Source organism: Corapipo altera, unplaced genomic scaffold, assembly GCF_003945725.1.
Source record: "Corapipo altera isolate COAL_440 unplaced genomic scaffold, ASM394572v1 59, whole genome shotgun sequence".
In the NCBI taxonomy this organism is placed as follows: Eukaryota; Metazoa; Chordata; class Aves; order Passeriformes; family Pipridae; genus Corapipo; species Corapipo altera.
In genome coordinates this window covers 1,989,743-2,014,288 of record NW_020884917.1, presented here as the reverse complement: position 1 = coordinate 2,014,288, position 24,546 = coordinate 1,989,743, and the positions used below count along the sequence as shown (strand labels likewise).

General features: G+C 34.5%; 1 protein-coding gene across 3 annotated transcripts in view; it reads left to right on the top strand.

Moving 5' to 3' along the window:
- The window catches only part of CNTNAP2 (contactin associated protein like 2), a 1,017,942-nt gene that overhangs the window by 429,591 nt on the left and 563,805 nt on the right, over positions 1 to 24,546 (top strand). Inside the window, exons 3-4 of one of the 3 annotated variants that reach the window (XM_027655886.1) lie at positions 3,687 to 3,696; positions 14,850 to 14,997. Coding sequence is in view for 1 of the 3 variants with exons in the window: in XM_027655885.1 (XP_027511686.1) it covers positions 14,850 to 14,997 (148 nt within the window). In the remaining 2 variants the exon portion in view is untranslated. Of the gene's footprint in view, positions 1 to 3,686; positions 3,697 to 4,632; positions 4,671 to 14,849; positions 14,998 to 24,546 lie in introns of those variants that run through there. The other 2 variants (XM_027655887.1, XM_027655885.1) reach the window with 2 other exon arrangements.

The window sequence follows — 24,546 nt, the reverse complement described above, 5'->3', positions numbered from 1 at the left end:
CTGAGCTGGACCCCAGATAAAGCCAACTCACTGGCTGGAGTATCTGGAGTGGAATGCCTTTGCACTGTTCCAGGCATCCATTGCAGATATTGGCACTCGACTGGCAGGATTGTGATGGCTAGGGGCCTCCCTCCCCCAAAAAATCTAGTTTAAAGCCCCCTTCGCTAGTCTGGCAAGTCCCTAACCAAAGATACTTTTCCCCTTCTTCACCAGATGGACCCCACAGCCCCCATTAAAGCAGGCTTGGCAAAGCAAGTCTTTTGACTGAGTTGAAACCGTAGCTGGTTCTCTTCTGGTTTGAACTCACTCTCTGAGTTCTGCATCCTACGTGCCTGCGTGGACTGCCACGCAAACTGCTGCACCATGCCCTTCTGACATGCCATGTCCTGTTTGCCCACACTTTTAGCCATCCTCCTGGTCGTTTGCAGACCCTGGAGCTGCTTAAATCTCCCTCGGATGCTTCTGACAATGCCCTCTCCTCGCCTGATTGACTATCAGGTCCTGACAGGGCTTAGGGCTGCTGATCAGGTGTCCCTGAGCTCCTGAACTGCTCTGTACAGCACAATCCAACAGCCACACCCTGATTTACCTCAATCACTGCTGCTGTCACCTCACCAATGAACTCTTGAAGTTGAACACCTTTACCCCAACTCAGAGGAATATCTCATTTCAGGATGGTATTTATGTTTTAGCCATTTAACCTAATTCTACATGAGTGTAAGCTGTAACATCCCATCTTCAAGGGCTTCAGACCCAGACCTGTGAGGGAAGGATATACCACTCTTTCTGTACTGGCAGACCCAGGCATAATGGATTAGCCCCGTTACTGTAGACAGGATGAGCTTGATTGTTCAGTTGCAGCACAGGGAGATATTTTAGCTCTTCTGTGAAAAGCTCTCTACTTCTCCTTCTAAACACTTAACACTGTTTGCCTTTTCAGTGTGGCTCAAAACACATATTATGCCAGGACTGTGCCAAGCTATTGTGAGAAAGAAGCTATTGGGCTATGTATGTGCCTTTAGCCCCCTCTCTGCCTTCTACATTATGAGTTGTTTTCCTATGTGTTGCTATGACAGAGAGCAAAAGTAAGGCTTCCTCAAGTGTTATAATTCCAAAAAGAACATCAGTACTTTAGATATACAATATAAAGCTGTTTAAAAGCCCAGCATAGTCATCTGCTGCTTGAGATAGATAGCTTGCAAAATATAAATTCACTAGTGTCTCTAAACATGTTCTCTAATTTTTCACTCTCTACGTTTCTTAGGGATGGAGGATGTAAATCATTTTGCATACATCAATTCAAATGCAATTCAACTTAGGACTGGCATGTAGTCTAATTGGCTTTAAAATGGAATTTTGTTTTTTGAGTGCTAATTTTCAGGTAATGACTTTCTAATTGATTTTCTTTTTATGAAGGACCATTGATTCACTCCCTTCAATGAAATTCAGTTGGCTTTCCAAGGGAATTTATGAAAAACTGCTGAAAGCAGGGATCTATCAGTGCTGCTTACTTTCCACCTTGCTTTGCTCTCCATTCTGTCTAAAGTATACACTTTATTTTTTCCATGAGTACGCTTAGACAAGGCTAGACACTCATATTTTGTATAGATATGAGTGTGAAACAGTCTCTTTAAAACACCAAACATTTTTAATCAATGATTAGTTGAATTTTCGTGACATTCTTCCTAAAAACTAGATGTTAACCATGGTCTCATATATTAATATGAAAGATATTTAATATTTTTATCAGTTATACCAAGAAAACAGTCTGGATCACACAGAAGTTATCTGAACAAAAAGAGGATTGACAATTTTCAGATGGAAGTATGAGCTATTATTACCATATTGCTTATATCATTGACATCAGTCAGAGATGACTTTGTATGAAGCACACTGGAGATTGTCTGCAAGTTTTCTGGTACAGTACAATATAGCAATCCCAACTAGATGGTAACTGGAAATCTTTCGGTGATCCTGTTTTAGAAGGGGTTTGAACGCTGGTGTTTAAGACAGTGAAACAACTGTGAATCAATTCCACAAAAAAGTGAATGGAAACCCATGCTGTTATTTTAGTCTGATTTTACACATCCACTGTGGGAAGAGGGAGGGAGAAGGGAGGCTAGTGTCTTTAAAAAAAAGCCTGTAAAGGTTTTGCAAGCCAGATCATATTATCATTTTGCAAGCTCTTCCAGACAAGTTAATTTTGCTTAATTATCTATTATTTTAAAGTTATAGAAGCTTAGTCAGTGTTTTCCCGTCCTAGTTTGCCACATTCTTACAAAGGAGAAGAAATCCATGATAGTAAACCATTCTTGAATACAGAGCAAAATATGTAATGAGATCCTGTGACTGGATGAACAAATCAAGTAGAAATAATGCGTATTTTTAGCACTGAATATAAGTAGCACTGGAAGAGCTTCTGTAGGGGTGTGCTAAATTTGATTTTCCATCACTTTAAGTTTTGAAATCAAGACTGGATAACTTTATGAATGCTGCACTATAGCCCAGACTGAGAACTCATTACCTAAACTATTGTGTGGGGCTTGACACTGTGGCTACTGAACTCCAGACTAGATTATTATCATAATGCTCCCTTCTAGCCACAAAAATCAATGAATTTCTGTCATTTGAATTTTTATTTTTTTTTCTTAAGAGAGCAGGGATGTAAAAACGGTGCATGGATTCATTTTGTTTTTAAAGGATCAGTGCATAAATAATAGCTAATTAATTCTCAACAAACACTTCTGAGAGCATTATCTCTGTTTCACAGACAGAATGAGTTTCAGAGACTTTGGGATGTTAGTCTTGGTTCACATAGTAAGTAAGCAACAAAACACAAGTGCCAGCAGTCGTTCCTGACTGCCGTGCTTGTGGTATTACAAGTATTTACAGAGTTTTATCAAATGGCTGTAAAGACATTTCCTGCAGAAGCTTCCTGTGATCCTGTAGAGAAACATTATGATAACCTCTTCCACCTGAAGAACTCCGAATTTGTTTTGAGAACTTGCAAGCATGTTTTCAAAATACTCTCAAGCGATATCCTAATTAGTCTAGAAGTCAGGGAAAGGGAAATGTAGGGAAATACTCTTTCCTTTGTCTTTCTGCTCCTCCTTCATAAAGATAACCACAAAGAGGTTTTTTTGTTTCTCTCATATCAGTTTTAGGGAAAGGAATATAGCAGAGATAATAGTGTCTTCACTACAAAAGCCAGTGATGCTAAGAATACCTGCCACTACTGGAAAACAGCAGTGTTTGTGTGATGTAGCTTTGGAAAAAAAAGAATATGTGAAAAGATTCACTGTGTATCTGCCAGCCTTTTCCAGGTAAATTAGGACCTTTGCATAGGAACAGAACTGCAACCACCTTTTCCGTGCTGCAGCAAGTCCTTGTCACAGGAAAATTAAATCATGTAGGACAAATACTAGACTTCAGTGATAAAGATCTTTGTACATCAGAATTTCCACCTTCTCATTCCACATGAGTAGTAAAACATATGATTCTGTTAATGGCATAGATATTGCTCTATTGACATCCAACTCTCCTTTTCATTCAGTGGCTATAGAGACTCTCAGCCCTGATCAGTGAGAGACTCAAGACACTGCAATAAAGTCATGCCAAACTCAAAATATTGCTGCCTCCTTGGCCAGGGAAGCATGTATCCTGGCTGCCAAAGATAAATAAACCAGAAATATCTGAGTCAGATAAAATTGCCCTTGCTGTGTGAGGAAAAACTTGCATGCAACTAGTGATCAATTGACTCTAAATGTTCAATTCCCTAAGACTGAACAAATTTAGGGAGTTTCTATTTGGAGAAAATTGGGCTGTTACATCACTGTATTACTCATGTAATGAATTATAAAGAAAAGAAGTAAACAGGTGATCAAAATTTTAAAATCCTTCCCTCTTCCAATTATTGTTGTCAAACTAGATTCACCTTTGTTGATAATTAAGCAAGGTTTTTGATTTATGGAAGTCCTCCTATTTCAGATGCTAACAGCTGTTTGAGAGCATTTCACCTAAAAGATGACTATACAATCACTTTCAGAGTAGTAGTTGATGTGAACCTGAACAAAACAATATCATAGGGAGATTACAGATGCATATTATCTCTGTCAAAGGGAAAAAATACAACTTCTAAAGCATACAGTTGCAAAAGAAGTAATGGGATGAAATCAGATTATGTACTTTAAAGTAAAAATAGGACCTTCAGTATTTCTTATTCTATTATTGTCTGTTTTAATTAAGGCATCTAACAGTATACTGAATTCACAGAGGTTTCCAACGAAAGGTTACTCAGTCTAAATTTCTGATATGGATGCTGGGCACTTTTAGCATGAAGTCTGAGAATGGACTTCAACAGAAACACAAGTATTCTGCATTCTTTCTGTCATTTACATCTTAGCAGAAAAAAAAAAAGTAACCCCCCCCCAGATATTCCTTTACACATTCCTTTGTAAAGTATTCTTATGTCTTCTTGGTATCATTTTAAAAGGCTAAGTGGTTAAAACTGTCCTTATTTCTCTAGAAAGATGAGCAGCTATAGAATGCAAGTCAAAGGGCAAGCAGGCATGTTTGAAGACTCTCACATACTGTAACTCTGCCTTTGGGGATTTCTTAGTAATATTCCTCTGAACAGTTTGAAAGGATTATTCTGAAGAGTCCTACTCCAGGTATTCTTCCTGAAATAGGAATTTAGTGTTTGCTTGCATGAAATTTTGCCTATGATTCTCTGCATTTTGAACCCTCTTAACCTTATACTGAGTTTTAGAAAGGACCCACATGTTTTTCATTGAATAGTCCCATATTTATATTTTAATTAGATTTTTTTTTTGTTCATATCCTGGGTTACAGACCAAAAGTTTCTAAACCTGTGAACCTTTATCAAGAAGATCTTGACTTAAGGTAGTGATTTTCAGGGTGTGGAGTCTGCCTAGGATGAACAGGAGAAAAGGAAAGAGAAATAGTTAATGAGTTCCTGTATCATAGTTAACTTTGGTAACTGCATCAGTCTTTGGAGTTCTTGGTTTTAGTGTATGTGAAGTATTTTTGATAAGTTACTTTATTTTTTTTCCTCTTGACACGTTCAGAAAGTACTGCACCTACAACCAGAAACTGAGACGTGTTAGTGTTAGGTGGCAATAGTACTAATTTTCTTTCTTTTTGCTTTTTTTTTTTTCTCTAATCATTGTTTGGTAAATTTTGACTTAATATTATACACGTATTTTCTGTCTTTTATAAATATCAAAACTTGGAAACATGCAAAAACAAGCAAACAGATTCAAAATTATTTTTAATGCCTACTTCTTGTTTCTATAATTTTAAATTAATTATGTAATGTTTTAATATAACTTAAGGAGAGTTGAGACAGGTTTAAAGACAGCTTTTTTTTTTAATTACCTTTATTTTCTTCCCATTATTGGGAAGCTTATCTGAATTGTGGAGAACACTTGCAATTAACTATAATCCCAGCATTAAAAGGATACAGAAAGTATACTAGAAAAACACCTGACTATTTAATTTTTGTCTTCAAAGTTTTTTTATTTTATCTCAATATGCAATATTAATTTTATACTTGAAGCAAGTAGCATACAATACCAGACATTATTTCCCACAACTTGATTTACAGTTGTATTCTTGTAAGTAACCATTTCAGATATGACACATGTTTTGGTTCACAGTTATTTTGTGCATGCTAATAGTCAAGGTAGAATTGCAATGATATAAAAGGCAGTCTCTGGACTTTTCTGTGATTTCACATAGGAATGAAAACTACTTATAACTAAGAAAAGTTTAACTTGAAAATTGACTATCTTGATTTAGTCACGACTCAAAAGAATATGAAAAGTGTAGTAATTTTGATTAATAATTATAAATTGAAGACACAAATCAGTATTTTCTATCATGGGCCAAGATGGTTGTTTAGATTAATATGTAACCAGTAGGAGCTCAAAAGCTTTATTTATTTAGTTGGTATGCCCTTACTGATTATAGGTGACTCTCAAGTGTATTTAAAATAGGTTTTGCATTTGTACTTTTTCCTACAGGGAGTTTGAGTCTTATAATCCAATGCACTAAGTGCAGAGAGTGTGGAATGACATTTCTGATTTTATATTTGCCTCTCATAAGTCCACTCTCTAGGAAAGGCCTCAACTGTTTGGGTTGCAAAGTAACCCTGTAGAGTAGTGGAGCTCTGTAGAAGAAACACAAGAAACTTTGAGTCAAGCGGTGCCTAAGGAGTAGATACTGTTCTGAAAATTACTAAAAAGCTATTTCAAAAGCATCGAAGTGTGAAAAAATTTCTAAGTACATCAGTATTAGAGAGAAAAAGAAACCCAAGACCACTCTGGGTTCCTCTGTGTTTGCCTTTCTTCTCCAGGTGAGAACTCCTGTTACTGTTGAGCTCTGTAGCCCTGCAGCCAGTGATCAGAGCTGTTGCTGTTATTATTTCAGTAACGATTGCAATTGTGCTTAGTTATTTTGGAAACACATTCTTCCTGTCTCCCTTTCATTCTACAGAAGATGTAGCAGAAATAATTTTTGTTCTATATTAATTAATAAAATCTCACAACTCCCATTGAGAAAAGCAGGTTTTATTCTGTCTGTGTAAACATTTCACACTGATTTTTGTATTCTTTTTCTTTTAACATGAATCAGTCGCTGGACAACTTTTGAAACTAAATTGTCAATCATATTCTCTAATTTGTAGAATACATTTACATTGTATCCATGAAAATTTATATTTTACTGTGCAGCCACTGAAGAGTGGCAAGCTTTTAATTTAGTTTCTATCTTCCACTTTGCTTGGCTGACCACAAAAGGCTCAGATCTCTAATTTAGGCACCCATGTTAATATTTGACTAAGTGCTTAGTAAGTATTATTTTATTTTTCAACCCCATAAAATAAATTAATTTTTACTCCATATTTTATGTGTGGAAGTGAGACAGTGAAAGATTAAGTCAAAACTACCTAATCATTCTGTGTCCCCAGAAACTATACTAAGTGCCCCTCAAAACTTTTTTGCGACTTACTTGTCTAGCATCACATGGGAACTGTCACAGAGAAAATCCAACACATATGCTATAAAGCACACCCTATAAGTTACCTTCACCCTATATGTTACCCCTTTTGCCACAGGCTTAAATACTACACATATTTCAGTTTCCCATGCAAATAAAGGAACTATCTAAAAGGTGTCAGTCTTCCTCATTATGAAAACCCAAGTTGCCCATGGAATGGGTCCTGTGATGTCTAAGAGTTAAAATCTATCTAGTTTATTTAAGACTACGAGTAAGATAATTATTACTCTCCAATGTGTTAAAAAATTTTTACTAATAATGCAATCAGTTTATCTTGACAACAAAGGTGTAAGTTTATTCAGTGTCTGGAAGGTTGTATTTTCTCAATTAAGATCAAAGTGTTAATACTGGATCCTAAATCTTGGGAACAGATTGCCAAAGACTAGGATAGACTTTCATCAGCAGATTTGCCAAATCAAAGTCATCTGTTTTTCTTCTTAAAATTAGATATGGTTAAAAATGAAGAAAAAACCAACACCTTGGAACCTCAAGGTACTGCAACCTCAGTCGTTTAGTGTATGAGGATGAATAATCACAACTTTCTCCCTAGGTATTGAATGAATCTCTGGAGAATAAATAGCAGGTAATTAAGGAAATAAATGAATATCATAATGATATTCAGGAATTCATTAAGACTCTGCAGGAAACATTATTTCTACTAGCAGTGTTGACTTTACAACCCTAATGATATTTTAATATTTTTGGTGTATAGCTTAGGTTTTAAAAAATTTTAGATTTTCACTATTTTATGTCATGCTAAACAAAACCTGCATGGTTCAGCACAGAGGTTGAAATTTCTTATTCATTATGCAGACCTTAAAATAATCTATTAGCTGTAGTAGAATTTTTTCGTATTATGTTTGGTACCTGCACCAAAAGAGAAGAATATATTTGCTGATGCAATATTTGGCACATCTCTGGAATGTTATGTTCAATTTCAGCATGTAGAGAAGTGTGACGCTGTTGATAACTTTTCTGTGATGCCATCTGTGATGTCCCATAAAGTAAAATTTACAGTATCCATATGTATGTGTCCTCTTGTTCATGATTAAAGGTTATGGGAATGGGATTATTACGTGGATTTCTGGGGAAAACAAACAAAAAAAATCTCCAGTCTATACACATGTGCACTCTCAGATTTCCTCCTGCAAATATTCCAGTGATATAAAGTTAACAAGGGATTGCTACCCTGTCCTGGAAAGCAGTCAGTTTCCCTAGGAAAATCCACAGATAAATTGGCAATATTTCTACGCATAAATAACATATGAACAATTAATATGTAGAAGTCTAATAAAAGGAATTAATTCTTGGGTTTGGGTTTACAAGCAGGATGGAGAGGTAGTTCTTCATTATGAATTTTGGCTTAAGGCTTCATTACTTAAAGTAGATTACACAAAGATAATATCCTACAGTAGTGTCGGAAGAGAAAAGAAAGTTTTGCTTGCATCCAGTACACTGAGTCATGTCCTGGAAGCAGTAGCTGTGATGGTGTGGGGATTTTTTTTTTTTTTTTTTATTTTTAGGCTTTGTTTGTTTCTATATATGAGTCTTATTTGTTTCCTTCCAAAAAAAAAAACCGCAAAAAACAAATCAACATGTTAAAACTCAGTGACAGATTTGATAACGAAGCTCATATTTTTAATTTTTCTTTCAGGTATCTGAAATTGTGCCAAGGGTATCCTATCTTGCTCTATGATTCCTCCAATTCTGTTTTCAAATTTTAAAAACTTTTTCTAGGAATCATTGTACAAAACTGAAATCTATGAGCTATCTGTGAACAGAAGTAGAAAAAATATTTCTTGAAATGTACAGATTTCTTGAGGTTCCTGTTAAAATAATAAAAAATAAATGTTCCTGTAGGTGAAATTGAGTTTTTTTTTTAAATACAGCAATAGTTAGTGGGCTATAAAATCTTAGCATATTTTCTTACAAAGATCAATAATGTTATGTTACTGAATCATTTAGTTTTGCTTGGAGATGTGAAAGGGTAAAAGACAACAAATACAACTTTTGGCATTATTCTTTGCGTGTAGCGATAATTGCATTACATTATACATTAAATTATGATGCATACAGGGTTAAAATATGTTTTCAGCATACAAAACCAGAATTTGAACCTGACAGTAAACTCCTTAGGAATCAATAGAGAATATAAGGGTGTCACGTGAACAAAATGATGGATCTGCTTAAAAAATGCTAGGAAACATTTTGAACATAGAAAAAATAAATTTTGAAAGATGTATTATTTTATAGTAAAAGCCTGTTAGTAGATGTTCCTTACTCTAAGTATGTGAGTAGTTTTCCAGAAATTGTTGGTACTACACATATAGTGTTAATTTTATATATATAAAACAGAGATGTGTCGCTGAGGGAAGTATATGTATAAATACTGAAATTGGGAACTTGCTGTTAGTTCGTATGAGCACACCAACATCAGCATTATATTGTTTAGTTGATCCACTTGTTAATCCTGAGCTCTTAGGAATTCTGGCCATTTTATAATCATGATTCTCAAAGATGAGATTCAGCACCTGATGAAGGTGCATCATTTGAGGATTTTATCATTTGAGGATAAGGGAAATACCTACTATAGTTTTTTGAAGTACTTTCAGATACTGTTTTTCTATTCAGGTGCATTTCTGTGTGAGATGATTATGAAGAATGTTGTAGAAATACTGTTTTGCTTTCAACATGTTTGGTTTTAGGGAAAGAGTAGAGTATGCAAGCTGTAGTGTTACTGATTGTGCTGTTCAATGAAGAGAATGAAGAAATGTTTCTACAAGCAAAGATTACTGCTTCCTATCACCTATTCTTATTCCACACAGAGCTAGCACATGAAAGTACAGAAACATGAAAAAAGCACCTAAAATGGAGCCAACCCAAATCTGTTCCGTTCTGATGTGTTAATTTTTTCTCTTTATTTGCTATTATTCTTTCCTTCTGCAACCGGTTTTCCTACTACATGTTGGGTTTATCTCTTTTTTTTCCTCCCTTCTCCTTTAAGTTGATCTCATAACACTTTCCTTTATCCAGTGTTTTTATTCCAACTGTTTGAGTTTACATGATACATTAGGGCTGGATTTTCATAGATATAGAGCAATGTTTCACCAGCCAGAAGGTGCTTACGAAGTTCTTTTTTTGGATTTTTTTTTTTAATGCCCATGTGGTAAAATAGGAGCACATTTTTGAAACATCTTGTCTTTTCTGAAATCTGCTGTGGATTTCAGTCAGCTTGTGCAGAACCAGTAAGTGATGTGAATTTTTCCAGGGCCCTGGATTTGAACTGCTCTGCTATACCAAACATCATTCCACTGCACTGCTGGCCAAGAGCTTCCAGTACCCAGCCTGTCCTGCTCCTCTCGTTGATAGTGCAGAGTCTTGAGGACTCAAGTGAAGAAAGTTTCTAGATTTTCTTTGCTGTGCAGGCAGAGGGCTGACAGCCATAACTAAGCTGTCAATTTCTCAATTTGTGGTCTTTTTAGTTTTTGGAAAAGTATTTGTTTCGGAATTTGGGGGGTTTTCTATAAAATAAGTCTTTAGGGTTTAGTCAGCTTCATGCTTAACTCACCTTGGAGTCCTTAAGAAAAACCTAGTTAAGTTTGCCATAGGCATATTCTGCCTGCCTGTGGATGTTTCCATACTTTGTAATATGATGCTTCTATTAATTTACATGCAAATACTGCTTCTTCTGTTTATAGAGCTATAGTACCATGGAACATAGACTCTGTAGAGTTTTCACTATTGCATTGTCAAAATAAAGCTAGAAGCATAGATTTTTTTTTTCAGAAATTCAGAGCCATAAATTATTCTTTGCTTAAAATGCCAATGGGAAAATAGAACTATCAAGAATAAAATAGTTAGTATATATTTAAAGTAGTGACAAAAATTCCTAGTAATTAAAGAAAATTTAAAAAGTTGGTAGTTATTCCTCTTTTTACAGGAAAAGAAATGTCATTCTGCTATTCCATATATTGCCCAATTTTTACATCACCCTAGAAGGAGCCTACATTGAAGTAATTTTAATACTTGTCTCTGAATAGGTCATTAATTCGGATGGAGAATTCTTCACCTGAATTAAGTCAGGTGAAGAATCAATTTTCCTTTTAAGTAACTTAGGTTCTCTGGTATATATGTGATGATATTCTTGGGTGAAATGCAGGTTTTTTTCTCTGCTTCACAAATTGCTGAAGGATTGCAAATATCTTTTTGTTTATTTAGTTGATGATCTGACAAATATTCTTTCATTATTTTGCTCTTTGGTTAAAGTATGAAAACTTCCGTTTTTGTTCAGTTAATAACATTTCATTCATTTTTTGCACCTTCTTCCTTCAGAGATAAATTTTTTAATGATGAATTTCTTTTTAATCCTTTGTTGTAAAATGTGCTCAAAGCATTTTCCCAAACTGAGATCTTAAAATGCATTTGCTGTATCCATACAGCTGAGTAGAGTAAAACTGTTGCAAAGTGTTCTTTTACGGGAAACTAAAACCATTTTGATCAGTTTTACTTAACTACTACTGTTAAGCTGCATTTAACTTCACTACAATACTACTATGAATTTATCATTTAGCTTTAACATTTATAATTATTGATTAGAATATCATTTTTCTGGAAATACAGGAAAAAAATTGAGTCTGAATCTTAACTTTCCCTAACTTTTCTTCTAAATTTCCCAAATCCTTACCTTCACTTTTCTCAGGTTCTTTATTTACAAAAAGAAAATTTTATTGAATGTCTCTACTGTGTCTCTATGTATGGTGGTGTGGCTGAAGAGTATTGATAAAGCCAAAGTGAATTTCAAAGATCATACAGCTCTTTTTGCTGCTGCTGATGTTAAAGACTACTGAGCCAAACATTTATTAGTTTGTTTATTTATTTATTTAAAAACTTGATTAGTTGGCCCGTTAAAATAAATTATCTGTCCTATAAATCTGCCCTGTTAATTTTTGAAAATTAGTTGGAGCTAAACAAATTTTGCTCTTAAGGATTACAGTCACGAAAATCTTAGTGAATACTCTTGCGAACTCCATTCAATGTATGTTCAAAAGCACTGTTGAGAAAAGATCTGGGGACTTATTTTCTCACCTGTCTTCGTCCTTATTACATTGCTGTCCTGTGGAGAACTGCCTTTGAGAAAAGTGGTTGTTGCTCATCACATTCCCAATCTTTTCATTGCAATGTGAGCTGAAACATAAAGCAGCTTACAGGGTCAGCATCCAGTACAAGAAGAGAAATGATTTATAGAACAGAGGATTTTGGAGTTGGACTTATGAGACAGTCCTCTCTGTTTTACGGAAAAGTGAGCCATTTTGTTCATTTTCCCAGTTTTGGTTAAAGAAAAAACTGTGAAAAGAAGACCTTTGGCAATAATACTTAAGCAAGAAAATGAGATTAATAATCTGAAAAACTTGTTTAATTTATATAGGTATTTCTACCTTTTTTCTGAAAAAATAATTTTGCTATTTCAATTTATTTTTTTTAGCCCTGTTAAAAAGAAAATCTCCTGTTAGAGATGTGGGTCTAAATTATACTTTTAAGACTATTGGCCAGAAAAGGAGATTCTGCAACAGTAGTGCATAATTCCCAAGCTTCTGTAAATTGATTTTTCTGCCTCACAGTGATGGATTTGGGCCTGATATTTGCATTATCCACAAAGCACATATTACTGTACCCCATTTATTTAAGTGAAGGCTGCGTTTAAAAGATATTGTTCTGCTGGAGACTAAACGGAATACATTTTACTAATTGGGGAAACTAATGGGAGGCTATCTTATTCTGTGTTGGCTATGTTTATGCATTCATCAGAGGTCACTAGATCATATTCCAATAGGAACCCTCAAAATAACAAATGCATGCTCGTTTCAGCTTTAAGTCTTTCTGACAAAGGACTGGGAAAACACAAGTCAGGGCACAAGTTTGGTGAGCTACAGAATATATTTTTTATTTTGAGAATAATTTTTCATCAATAATCTATCAAATTATATAGAAAATATCTTGTCCTCCTATATTCAGCTTCCTTTGACTCTAATACTTCTAATTAGAAAAAAAACCCCCACAATTAAACAAGGTCTAAACCAAAACGACCAGTAAACCTCTACATCAGTAGAGTTTTGATAGGATTATGCCAAGCAACACAAAATTAAGACATGCCCAAAAGCAATTTGCTCTTGAAATATGCAGCACTACTTTGCATGCTCACTAAAATACATATTTTTAAAGGAATCAAAGTTTTTATTCCCTCCATGAACTTCTGTGATTCCTAGAACAAGACTAAAAAAACAGGCAGCTTCTCAATAGGATTTTTTGTCTTTGTTCAGTGTGTGCTTTCCTTTTTTGGTTATTGCCTTCTCAGAAGACAGAACTGTTTATTTCCTTATACTACTCGTATATATTTGTTTCACAGACACTAATTAACATCTCTTACAAACTCATTTGAGGAGTTCCATCAACATCATTTAGTACATTAATAACTGCAGCACAGAAAAATTAAGGTGAATGCAATTGTTAGTGTATGTTATAATTTTTTGAGTCCACCAAGGAAGGGATCCTGTGCATCTTCTTTACATCTACCTAGATCTACTGTGCATGGTACAAAATAATTATTCTTCTAAGATATATTTTTTGGAATAAGTAGTATCTGGACATGTAATTAGCTATTGCTATACCTGTATGCAAAGGACCAACTTAAATTTTCCCTCTTTCAATATTTTGATGACTATAGTTTGCAATTGTACTCCTTATTCTTTGGGTTTTTTTGTTCCACTATAGGTATTTATTATATATAGGTTTTATATATATTTATTCAGATGCTAACTGTGTAGATAATACTGCTGAATATTTTTCTCTACAGCAAAAATATCTTTTTAATGAGGATGCAAAAAATTTCTGATTTTCATGGTCTCTCTCTATTAATGTATCACCTTTCCGATGTTCTTTATGACTACTCCATTCATTGTTAAAAGAAATTTATTTCTATATAAAATTAGCTATGAGGAGCTGTGAAATTTCCCCTGAAAACATTGAGATTAACATGTACAAGACAAAAAAAAATATATATTCTATTGAATTAACTAATAGGCAGCTTCATGCTATGAAATATTTTACCAATAGGTACAGAACTACAAATAGAGACCTAAATATTAATTAATTGATTTTCAAACTCCCTTGAATGCTCTTGTGTCCTTTCCTGACCTTCACAGTTTTATTAACCAAAAATGGGCAGTGCTGTGGGAGACAGCTATGATTAGGAAAGAACCTGGTCACTTACTTTTCAGCAAGTAGTGCATCAAAAGTAAATGAGGATTTTTAAGTTCTTAGAAATTTGAGAAGTTGCAGTAGTAAGCAAGTTATTTCAATATTCATATTTACAGAAGGATGACTGCTGTGTATAATCTTACTGATGGAGGGTAGGTAGCTTCTTCCCCAGACCAACCAGTCTGGCTGGACACTTTTATTAACATGTTAATAACTGAATAAAAGATTAGTGATGGAAAGTGGATTGGCCACTTATCTAGCAGCAGGGGTTCCATGATTTCAACATATCTGTGGTGGATGAAGAAGTCTCAATGCTACTGTTTTAGTACTCTTATGCAACTTGGTAAATCAACTGTTCATTTTTTCACTATCCAAGAAACATTTAAAACAAACTTCAATGTATCCTAGACATTCAGAAGACTTCGCTACCTAATGTTTTCCTTCAGAAAAAAATCTTTACAGCATGTGAGATAGATTTAATACAAAAATTTCCTCTCTTTTTTTCTTCTTTCCCTTAGGCATTTCCTGGAAATACAAACTCTGACAGTGTGGTCCGGCACGATTTACAACATCCCGTTATTGCTCGCTATGTAAGGATAGTTCCTTTGGACTGGAACGAAGAGGGCCAAATTGGGTTAAGAATTGAAGTCTATGGCTGCTCCTATTGTAAGTTTTTCTATGATGATCCTTTTTTACCCCCCTAAATAAAAACTGGTTTTGGATCTCAGATTAAAGCTGAATCTAAAATACTTTTAGCTTAGACAGGTTAAAATGGGATTGCTGGTTGTATTACTCAGGGTTTCAGGAAATATTTATTGGAACCTTAACTCTGAGTTGCTAGTTTGTTCTTCTCTGGAAGATGCAACCTTGGAATTCATGTAGTACTTTGAAGTTGCTTCTTTTTATCTTCATGGTTTTTTTAGCAGAAGGCTTTGACTATTGTAAAAGCTTGAATGGGGCAGTTAAGGAAAATACAGTATTAAAACAAATGTCATGTTGGGTCCTGAGGGGAAAAATGGAAACAAGACATCAATTATTGCCTGGTGCTAGAGATAAAATTAAAGTGATAAATAAGAATTCTATCAGAGTAGCTCAGATTGTCTAAATATGTGATGTGTTTTTCTAAGGTATTGCCTTGAGTATTTGAATATGTCTTTGGAATTTTGTTTGAAATCTGGATGAGCAATGGTACAAATGCTCCTGTAGTTAAGAGCAGAACTGATAATGTTTTATGAAAAGCAAGGGTAATTTCTAAATGCCCTTCCTTCAATTAAATCTAGTCAGTGCTTAAAGAAAATCTGCAAACCTGCAGAAAATGGAGTGTATGATGACCTAAGTATCTATTTTATCCTGGCTTTACTGGTATTTTAGCTGGAAAATACTATTTGAGATTTGTCTTTTAATAACCAGGTATCAGAATTAAGTGGGGAACACACATCTACAAGTCTCATCCATTCGCTTTACTGAGTGACATAAAACATATGGGAGCCCTTTGATGTTCTAACGAAAAAGAAAAACTGATTTCACTTGTTGTTTTGAATTGATTCGATAGTCAAAAGACTACATACTTTCATTCAACAAGAACCATGAAGTATAGATTTTTGGGTTTATCTTTCTTATTTCTATTTCATGAATTAAAGCTTTGTTATAAAAGTGTATATTAAACCACAGAGAGTTTCACAGTAGCTGCAGGAACTTAGTTGAGAAATCAAATCAAACTTTGTGATATTGGTCCTGCAGTGCTGAGGGTATGCATGAATGAATATATTTTTAAAACAACAACAGGAAGACCTGTTGCAATAAGACAAAGGGCAATGGTTTTAAACTAATAGAGGGTCAGTTTAGATTAGATATAAGAAGGACATTTTTTACAATGAGGGTAGAACATGAGGGTAGAACAAGTTGCCCAGAGAGGTGGTGGATGCTCCATCCCTGGAAACATTCAAGGTCAGGTTGGATGGGGCTCTAAGCAACTCAATCTAGTTGAAGATGTTCCTGCTTATTGCAGAGGGATTGGACTAGATGGCCTTTAAAGGTCCCTTCCAACCCATACTATTCTATAAATCTAGGATTCTGCAATACCTGAGGAACTGTGGGTTAGTCCAAACTTAACTCTTACTCAAAGAGAAACTGAGCTTCTGAAGTTTTAAGTATAACTGATTATTCAGTACACGGCTCTTAATAAACTAGTGTTTACCATCATAATGCTAAAATGTTTTATGTGCTGTTTGAAGTGTACCAAACACTATAACATGGTTAATTTTCCAGCATAATAAATGCTCATTTTTAAGTATACCTCCTTACTTGTATATCAAATGCAAATTCAGGTGTTTGATACAAGAAACCAGCGTCTAGTTTACTGTCAAATATAACTCTCTTTAAATGAAAAACGGTAGCGGAATCAAACAATAAACATCATGATATTTGCTGCAATATTTACAGGTAAAAAACGGTTGCTTTTTTTTTTTTAAATAGATAGAAAAAATACTGTAGGTACATAACAAGATGCTTTAGAGGCTAGAAGTAAATATGAGAAAAAATAAAACATGGCTTGATGACAAAACTATTTTAGTTCTTTGATGATAAGTTGTTTGTTTGATGAACTTTTAGAGGAGAATAAAAACCATCTGGCAAGGACACAATGTATGGAACTCTAAAAGTACTGATAAAATGTTTCTTCACAGAAGAACTAAGGTGACTCAACATAATTTTGTATTTTGCTGAATGAGTATTGCTGGTCTGTTTGTATTAGAAAGGATTTCAATATTTGTTGGTGTTTTTTCAATATAAGATTAATTATAATTTATTACAGTTTTATGTATATGGGGACTTTTCTTTTAACAACCCTCCTAAAATACCGTGTGGTTTTTATGTGCAGAATTGGGCTGCTCCCAAAGTGGTATCAGTAGAGAGCAGCAGAGCAGTTCAGAAGAAAAACTAAAAAATCACTATATAAAAAGATAAGAAGGCAGCCCTTTGGTATGACTACTGGAACAAGGGATTACTGTGTACAAATTCCCAGCTTGTCCTCAAATGAATTATTTGGAGCCAGGTGTATAATGCTACACCTTTCCATGTAGATGTGTCCTTTGGCAGAGGCCAAGTTTTTGACCTTATGATTAGAAGTGCATATATTTGCATATAAATATAAACACTGTCATTAAACAGTGTGATTTGCAGATTAATTCTGCTGTCATGTAATCACCAATTTTAAAAGCCTGATTAAAAGACAAACTTCTAGTCAAATCTGCACCAACTTTTGGAACTACTACCTAAATAAAAAGGCTGTCCAATATATTGCAATTGTAATTATTTTTAGGTTAATAGATTCGTAATTAATATATTCTTTTTAAAAAAATTTTAGAGGGCACATTTTCAGATACAAAAATAAGATATTTTCTCACATTGCAAGCAAGATTTAATTGGGAAGCCATACACTTAGTGACTATAAAAGGTCTTTTCTTGTGTATTGCTGCAACCTGGTCATTACCATCAGGCTATTAAGAAAAATGCTTCCTTGTATTGAACTGCTTATTCAAAGGTCAGGTCATTAATTGCCAGAATTTCTGGTTCCCATTTTGTTTGAATATACGTGTAAGATACACATTTAATTTTTCTGTGTAAAAAGTGAAATCCATGTCTTTTCTTGCCCAGCAAATTAAGTTAAAAACGTGTGTTTTCCAGGGAGGCATTAGAGCTCACATCTCTTCCCTAGAGAATTTAATAGCATTACCAAATCTTCTTTTTTTTAGTGTTGTTTTGCTTAAAGTTTAAAATCTGTGCTGCATTTGAAACTTCATCTATGTATATTTTGTGTAGATGAGATCTGTAAGGTTGTCTTCTGACAGAAGAGTTCATAGAAGTTACCAAAAAAGAATTAAGGCCTCATGCTACAACAAGATTCAGAATGAAATTTGTATTTTTTCTGTGAATAAATGGTGATATCATATTTAGAAAATATTTTCATTCTCTATAGGACAAAACTGAAAATGTCTTATTTAAAAAGATAATGAAATTGGGAAAAGAATTTGCTTCATAGCTATATTAATGGAGCAGTTGCATGAGCAAAATAAGCTTGAAAAATCACAACAAATACACTATAACATAACATTGTTTAGTCAATGGGACTTTTAGCCTGTATTTTAAAATTATCTATTTCATACTTCAAAAAGGGAAAAAAGGTCTTTACACTTTCAGTGACATCATATATCAAAAAGCAAGTCACAAAGAAGAGAGTATAACCAAAGGCAAAATATCCAGTGAAATCAGTTAAGTGAAAACTGATGGCAAAATTTTATTAATGCTCTTTTGGAGGCAGAGAGCAATGACACATAACATGTATCTTCCACCATGTTCACAGTTATGAATTTTTGAGACAGGCAGCAAAGACATGGCATCTGGAGGCTATGACAAGTACAATACAGTACATTTTACTACTGATTTGTGAAGATCATAATAAGCTCCTGCAGGATCACAACCATATGAATAGTTCCCTTAATCTCCACCCTGTGCAAGATGAATGCCTACAAAAAAAGGCAAGAGGCATATTATAGCATAGGCTTTGGCTATGCTTTTCAAGACAACTGTATGAGGCCTTCTGGGTCCTAAAACCCTTTGAGGGGAAAACACTCCCTGATACCTTTATTCACAGAGGGTTTTTTATATGACTGTGCTGATTTTCTGGATCTAAACCATACATCTGCACATTTTTTGATGCAAGTGCACATCTGACAGTAAGAATTTTCAAATTCCAGATGACTCACTTCTGAAGTGTAGGATATACTTGAAAAAAAAATCATTTGGAGATGGCAGAAAGCCATGCAAATACTCAATATACTCAAGGCAAATAAGTGGCAGGAACAATTATAAAGCTTCATGAATAATGGCTGCAAGCTGAGCTCTTTCCATTCACTGACCAGCTCTATTTGCTAATCCTTAGAAAGCAGTGGGACTGAACAAATGTCACCTGAGTTGCATTGGCAGAAATGTTCTTTTCAGATATTGTGCTGATCTATGTCACGTTACTGTTTCGATTTCCTGATGGGTGATAGGTTTTGTTTGTTTGTTTGTTCATTTGCTTGGTTTTGTTTCAGGTTTTTTTGAGTGGGGGAGAAAAGAAGGAAAAATAGTAACAACAGTCTTGGTTATTCATGAAATAATGGATATTTGTATGGTGAGCATTTACTCTACAGATAGTAAAGTGGACTAAACTTTGGTCATGTAAAGATGTTACAAGAACAAAAATAAGGTTTGGAAATGCAGTTAAGGGGTGAGCCAAGTGAATGTTTGCAAGAGCTGATTAGGAAGTATTGAAGTGCTAAAATCTGTGGGCTGAATGGATCTTTTGGTTGTTGTAGTTAATCCTGTCTGCCTGCAGTGACTTTGACTTAAGACATTGTTTCCTTTGGCAGTTAATTCCACATTCAGCTATACTTACTGCTAGGAAATTTACTTATTTGAAATCTCTTTTGCTTGATTTCATGCTCTTGGCATTAACTACCTATCCATGTCTCACTTGCTGTCTCAAATGGTTGCCATGCACACTTAAAAGAGAACCCTGTACAGTACAGAATAATTTATTGCATCCAAATGTCAAAGTGACTATTCAATGCAGATGAGAAAGCCACTATTACTTCCCTTTTGTTGAATCTTACCAAGTTTCACTTGGCCAGATTCAATATTATACCCTGGACATTTTATTTCACCCACATATAGCATAAAAAAGTATGAGCTAAAGACCCTTGAAGTGTCATGTTTGCTATTGAAACACCCTGGGATAAATAAAATACAACTCTATATGTATATAAATATATGTATACATATTTCTACTCTTACACTTTTGGTACCTGTGTGAATATACACCTAAATAGAGAAGATATTACTGTAGTCTGCATAGTAATCTGCATAAAATTTCCTACTTCTTCTTATGTTATTTTATTGCTTACAGTAAGTGTACCACCAAGTTTCCTGATCAGACTTTTCTGTCCACCTAAGTGGTGGAACTGCATAAAAATACTAACTGGCAGAACAGAGGAATCATTTTTAAGTGTTTATTTTGTAAAATCATAAGTTATATTTCTAACAGTTTTACTAACTTGCTGTAGGTGACAGTGCTTTGAATATACGGGGATTTTAATGTGGGGAAAAACACAGAACTAAAACAATCGTGCAGCAGAGGTTGCTGTGAGCTGCACAAACTTTCCCTGTGTCAGTGGATGGGGCAGTTGATAGTTCTGCTAAGCATCCAACTGTTTTTCCCCTTTTCTCTTCAATTTCAGTATTCTCGTACTGGGAATTTCTCTACCTATTTGAGCCTATGTGTTTGATATTTTAGTCATCATCTTCACAGCTCATCTGTGGCAAACATAACCTGATATTCTCTTTCTGACATTAAAGGCACATGGCTGAATACTCACATCTAAACTATGGAAAGGGAGGGAAATGAACTGTGAACTTTTTCTTTTCAAACTTTTAAAGATCTGTTTGAATATGTGCTCTATTGGTAAGCTTCCTTCCTTCTTAGCGTATGTTTTCTACCTTTTTGCCATGCAAGAGAACTGGGTTTTTCCTAAAGGTCATGCAAATGGATACATTTTATCCTCCAGATATTCGAGATGATTGTGACTGTTCCTACATACATGTTCATATATTTTGGCATGAAAAATAAGTAAGAATGGGCTTGAATCCATTTCTTACTTTTGATTGTTACCACTAACCAACATGGGTCTCTTTTGGTAGTAAGTACCACTTAAATGTTAAAATATCTATCTCCTGCATTTTTGAAGTATTTTGAAAAATAAGGGTTTGTTGTAGTGTATTAAGAAATACATTTCTAAAATGAGAAGATTCAGGCTGATACAGAAAAGAAAATATTTCCAAATACTTAATTGTTCTAAATTAAATATTTCAGAAAGATTTGACATAAAATGAATTTGAAAATATGTCTTTTATTCTTCATCTTTACATTAATCTGATACAATATGGTTGTTTCTTCCTGTCAACTTTTTACAACTAGTAGCAAAATGAAAAATTCATTACTTTTCACTTGCAGTTGTAATGAGGTTACTGGTGGATATTCTCAGGCACCACAGCTTTGAGAACTGCAACAACTATGTGTATTCTTTACAGGTTCATTTGTTATCTGGCAATGAAAGTACAGTCAATCAGAGAAAAAGAAGTATGTTTTGTATGAATATATTGCCCACCAGCTTATTGAGTTGTAGTATTCTCAGGCAATTTTTGATTACACTTGAATATTTTTTTAATCATTCAGCATTTCCTTTAGAAGGATGTAGGCAGCTGGCTTGTTTGAAAAGGCTTTGTGTGTGTGTAATTAAGTAAAATTTGTCCCTGCTAAATAAACAGAATGTATCACCAAATATGATAAAATCTTGCAGATTTTGATGAAGGTTTATCAAAGTCAGCTCTGCCTCTTTTCTTGTGGAAAAGAGCAGTATAACTTTTTCCAGTAGGTTTTCCAGTAACTGCCCACATATCCAACAGAAGGGATCTTCCATACAGTGGTCTGTAATCAGTTAATAGGAGGATGGAGATTTAAAAAATTATCCCTCAATTAACAGCTGAAAAAGTAAACCATGAGAGTAAACTTAGAGTATGCTTTTCCACAAAGTAAGGATGGTAGCATTCAGGTAAATACAGTCAAAAACTTCAGTCTAATCACAGTAGTTTTGCCTTTAATCTTTTTTTTTTGCCTGAATGAACATTCATGATGGTTTTGCCCAGCATTATTTTCTTCCCATCTGTAAGTGGTGATTGATCAATTTGTCCATGATGACTTATTCACTAGAGAAATCAGATGGGTTTTTTCTCATTAAACAAAAAACTTCAGCAGATTTCAAACTATAGGTCTTGGTTCTGTGCCATTGATTTGGAACTTGAAGGGCCTCATTGGTATTTGTTTTCTTGAATGTCTGGAAAAAAATATATTAAGGATGCATTTACTTCCAGACTCAGTTCAATTTATTCTGCTCTTTCCCTAAAGTTTGGATGAAGATAATGCATTTTGTATTTTTTATTTTAAGCATGGCAAATGGAGTCTTGCTATGAGTAAATTCTTATTTCCTCTCTCCCAAAGGTTAGTGTTCTCTGATAAGAAGCTGCATATATCAAAAGGTCAACATTGCTGTCAGGAAATAAGATTTAACTCTTCATAGTAATGCTTTTGTAAGGTAAAAATGAGCCTTGACATTTACATGCAGTATATCCCTATACGGAGTTATATTTCTGGATGAAGTACTGTATTAAAGGTGGAGTCTCATCTTCATTAGCATACCTTTGGAAAATTAGGTCACTCTGACGCCAACTTTTCTCCAAATCCTCTAAAACAGGGAAAAAGTTCAGGTTTTTCCACCTCATAAGGGTGACAGTATGGTCCTTCTCTAGTGGCCAGTAAGGGTCCTCTTACCCTTCACTCACTGCTGCCACTCCCTTAAAGAGAAGATAATAGTGCAGCTGGAAGGGACCTATAACAGTCCAATTGCTTGACCACTTCAGGGCTGACTAGAAGTTAAATTATTGTGTTAAATAAATTGTCCAAATACCTCTTAAGCACTGTAGCTCTATGAATTGCCTTCACCAGACTGCGAGGGATGCTTTTCCAAGGTAAACTGAAGCCTGCTCCTGGCTACATCTGTGCCGTGTGTTAGTGCTTGTGAGCATCAGCTCTGAAACAGAGTCAGAAAAATAAAATTAAATTCTGTTTCCAGCTGTAACCTTTGTGTTATATATCCTTGAAAGACTACTGGCATTTCAAGCAAATAGTCTCTTTGTTATTTGTCTCATGGTGAGCACAGGGAATGGAAAAGAGTGAAATAGAACAGAATGGAATAGAACACAACCGAACAGTTATGCCATGTTACACCTTGAGTTCTGTATGAGAAGATACAACCTAGTAGGTAGGTAATCTTTGAGTGTATTTTCATGGCAAATTGAATTCTGAGATCTACATTTGCTAAGAACAAAAAGTTGTTATATGGACGATAATTATATACATATATACCTATCTCGTGAACTTAACCTGTATACATGAAATAGTACTTTTTTCTAAATAAACGACTGTCCTTCCTATACAATCTAGAAACTCAGAAAACCAGCCTCTTCACAAAAGTGTTTAGAAATTTTATAGTTTAAAAATATATCTTTAAATAATGAAGAAATCTATAGAAATTTTGAAAAGCCTGTAAGTTATTTGAAAAGGGAGAAAAATAAGTAATTTTTTATACCTTCTTAATTCTGCATATTCATCAGATTTTATCAACTAGGATTTTATAGTTTCATATTGATTATTGTTAAAAAAATAATGAGTAGCTTAATATGGAATGGAATCCAATCCCACAAATCCTCTGGGAACTTTCCTGCATAGTTGTGTTTCTATCTTTTCATTTCCAGATTGATGAGGTAATTGGAATTTAATTCTTTCAGTATGGACATGTTCTTTATTGCTTTTTCATTCCTCAAGACGATATGTATTTATTTGTCTTCTTGGCTTTAAATAAATTGAAGATCTTGGAAAACCAGTGTTCCAAAACCATAGGTGTAAGAGAAGAAATCCTTGGAGCATCAATAATTTCCTTACCTAAAAAATCCCCTATAAATTGATTAGGAATAACTGCAATTCATGTACCAAACCTACATACAAGCTTGGTGATGCTGGTTTTGTAGTGATTTGTTTTGGTAATTCACTTTGATTACACCAAGTCAGACCTAAGGTATTTTGTTAAGTGGTAGTAAATCAGTAAAGAGAAGCAAACTTTCAGCAAACATGCGCTGGTCAGAGACGTAATTGCTCATTTACTTCAAGGTAGCTGTAGTAGAGGATGTTGGCAATAGCGTGATATGAAAACAGCCTGTTGAGCTGCAGCACATACTAAAAGAGAAACAGATAGTGTGGGTTTACAGTCATAAATTCAGCTGAGTTCTCTTGCCTTACTGGTGAGTCGTGACTTGTATTAATTCAGCTTATTGATGGCTTACAGTAAATGGTTGTTAAACTGAGGCAACAGTTTTAGTAAACATCTTCAGTACTGCCCTTTTATTGACTGCTGTTCTAGGAGAGTCAAAAGGAACCTAGTTAAGTTTGTGTTTCAGCTGTTTATCATTGCAACCTTTCTCTCACTGATCAAATTTTTCTCTTCCCTCTGTTTTTAGTTCTTTTCTCCAAAAGCTTCTGTTATGACTCCTGTCTCATTGCTTTAA